The sequence below is a fragment of the Plasmodium cynomolgi genome (genome assembly GCF_000321355.1).
Source record: "Plasmodium cynomolgi strain B DNA, scaffold: 0503, whole genome shotgun sequence".
In the NCBI taxonomy this organism is placed as follows: domain Eukaryota; phylum Apicomplexa; class Aconoidasida; order Haemosporida; family Plasmodiidae; genus Plasmodium; species Plasmodium cynomolgi.
In genome coordinates, this window is record NW_004192930.1 from 1 (window position 1) to 2,017 (window position 2,017).

At 37.5% G+C, this 2,017-nt stretch overlaps 1 protein-coding gene across 1 annotated transcript; it reads right to left on the reverse strand.

The window, feature by feature from the left end:
• Nucleotides 1-171: 171 nt before the first annotated feature.
• On the reverse strand, nucleotides 172-543 carry PCYB_004450 (hypothetical protein; the record flags this gene model as incomplete). Its single annotated transcript, XM_004227866.1, has 1 exon — nucleotides 172-543. The coding sequence occupies one exon, from the start codon at nucleotides 541-543 to the stop codon at nucleotides 172-174; it is 372 nt and encodes a 123-aa protein (XP_004227914.1).
• Nucleotides 544-2,017: the final 1,474 nt, after the last annotated feature.

The following is a 2,017-nucleotide window of genomic DNA, read 5'->3' on the forward strand; positions in this document are numbered from 1 at the left end:
AATTCTAACACCACTTTTTTGCTAATGAGGATGCTATTCTGGAGGCACAAGTCGGAGATCCATTTGCTTATCGTGAGGAGCACTTCCAAATGTTAATCCCCGTGATGGAATTATGCAAATGGGCCTCTTCTCCTGATGTTTTGCCATCCTCAAATTAATTTCCAAAATATTTTAGACCAATTTATCATATCTGTATAATGGCCTCTTCTTCGCTTTCCCCTTTTTTACTTTTGCCTTTTCGTAAATGAGCAACTGGTGGATGCACATCTGAATTATTTTTGGGTCCCCTAGGTTTGTTGTGAACGCTGTGTCGTTGTGGCTATTGGGTGCACTGTCCCCACGGTTGGCTACGCCGCTGCTCACGCCACTCACCGCGCGCCCATCCTGCTCGTGCAGCACACTCGAAGTGCGGTGGCTCAGAACGAGGTGCAAAATATTTTCGTCCTGGCCGTTTAAAGTAGCACCTCCGACACCTTTCCTACTGTCGCCATAACCCAAGCTGTCATCATGATCGTCAGAGAAAATGCTCCCGAAAAAATTCATCGAGTTTATTTTATTTTTCACATGGGCACTTAACTAATATCAGTCCTTCACGAGGAAAATTTGCAAAAAATCTTTCCTCATATGTTCATACAGTTCTTTTATTTTTTTACACTGTGGTATATTCTTTGCTACATAAAAGGTAGTCGAAAAGTAGAACTTCCTTTACAGGTTCACAATGCTTATTCTGTATGGCTCACATGAGGGTGCTATTTCCACTGGCATTCAGTTGGTTATGTCCAATTGCGCATTCGTATAGCAGAAAGCGAATCGTGTCCACATTGCTATTTGCGCATGCGACATGTGTACATATGACATGGTGGTAAAGGGTGCGAACTTGCTAAAAAGTGGTGATGAATCACGCGGGGGATGCGCTTCTACTTTTTTTGGATCATCGCGAGATGAAACATAATGGGAGCCATTGGCGAAAGCCTCAAAAATGGAATTGAAAGTCCCAGCATAGCTCAGCCGCGCGTTGCACATAAACGACATGATTGTTGCTAGTTGGCCACGGCCTCCATTTGTCCCCCCAAATTTTGCAGCATGTTTCAAATTCGTTAGCAGTGTGTTAAAATCCTTGGTGTCTTTTTCGCTTTTTGTTCGCATTTTCTTCCCAATATTTTTCTATCCGTCTCACAATTCTGTTAAACTCTTTCCCGGTATGTGCCAATTTTGCAGACCCACTCGCGCTTATCAGGTGACTGATTGACAACACATTTTCACGGCAATCACCTGTAAATTTGCTAGAACGAGTAAAGTGTTTCGCAAGTTCAATTCGTTTTTAAGTGAACCATTTTAAATGAAAACTTTATTTTATATGCATATATTGCCCATTAATTGCTTATCCAAGTTTTTTTTTCTTGGGTCTTTCGACATGCACAAACATGTACGTAACACTAACTGGGGGGGTAGTACATATTTTTCTCTGAACATATATTTTAGACCGATACATAAAGGAATACATATATTTTTTTCAAACTATTACAAATATTTTGTACGTTTGTACAAATTCGCAATTTTTATTTTTTTAAAAATAAATAAAATTTTTTCATTCATCTGGAGATACATGCATATGTACATTTATCAGCATTTTGAATTACGTTCCTGCTAGATATTTTTTGCTTTCCGGCCAGGTTATAAAATAATATACTTCAATCTGCTTTTGCGAACGCGCAACGTGCTGACCGATACATCAAACCTAACTCTTGAACCATAAACCCTGTCTCAATGCTATGTTGAACAATCTACTTTCTGTATTAGCGTCCAATATTTTTGAGAAGAAATATTATTCCATTATTGATGTTTACAATAAAAATATATTATATTTATTATATTTGTGAAACATTTTTTAGTTTTAGATCACGTAAATGTAACAACATAAACAACATAATATTTTCTTAGAAAAGTACATTTTTCATAAAAGTTCAATTTTATGCAATTTATTGTAATGACTGTATATTTTGAAACATGCATGCAT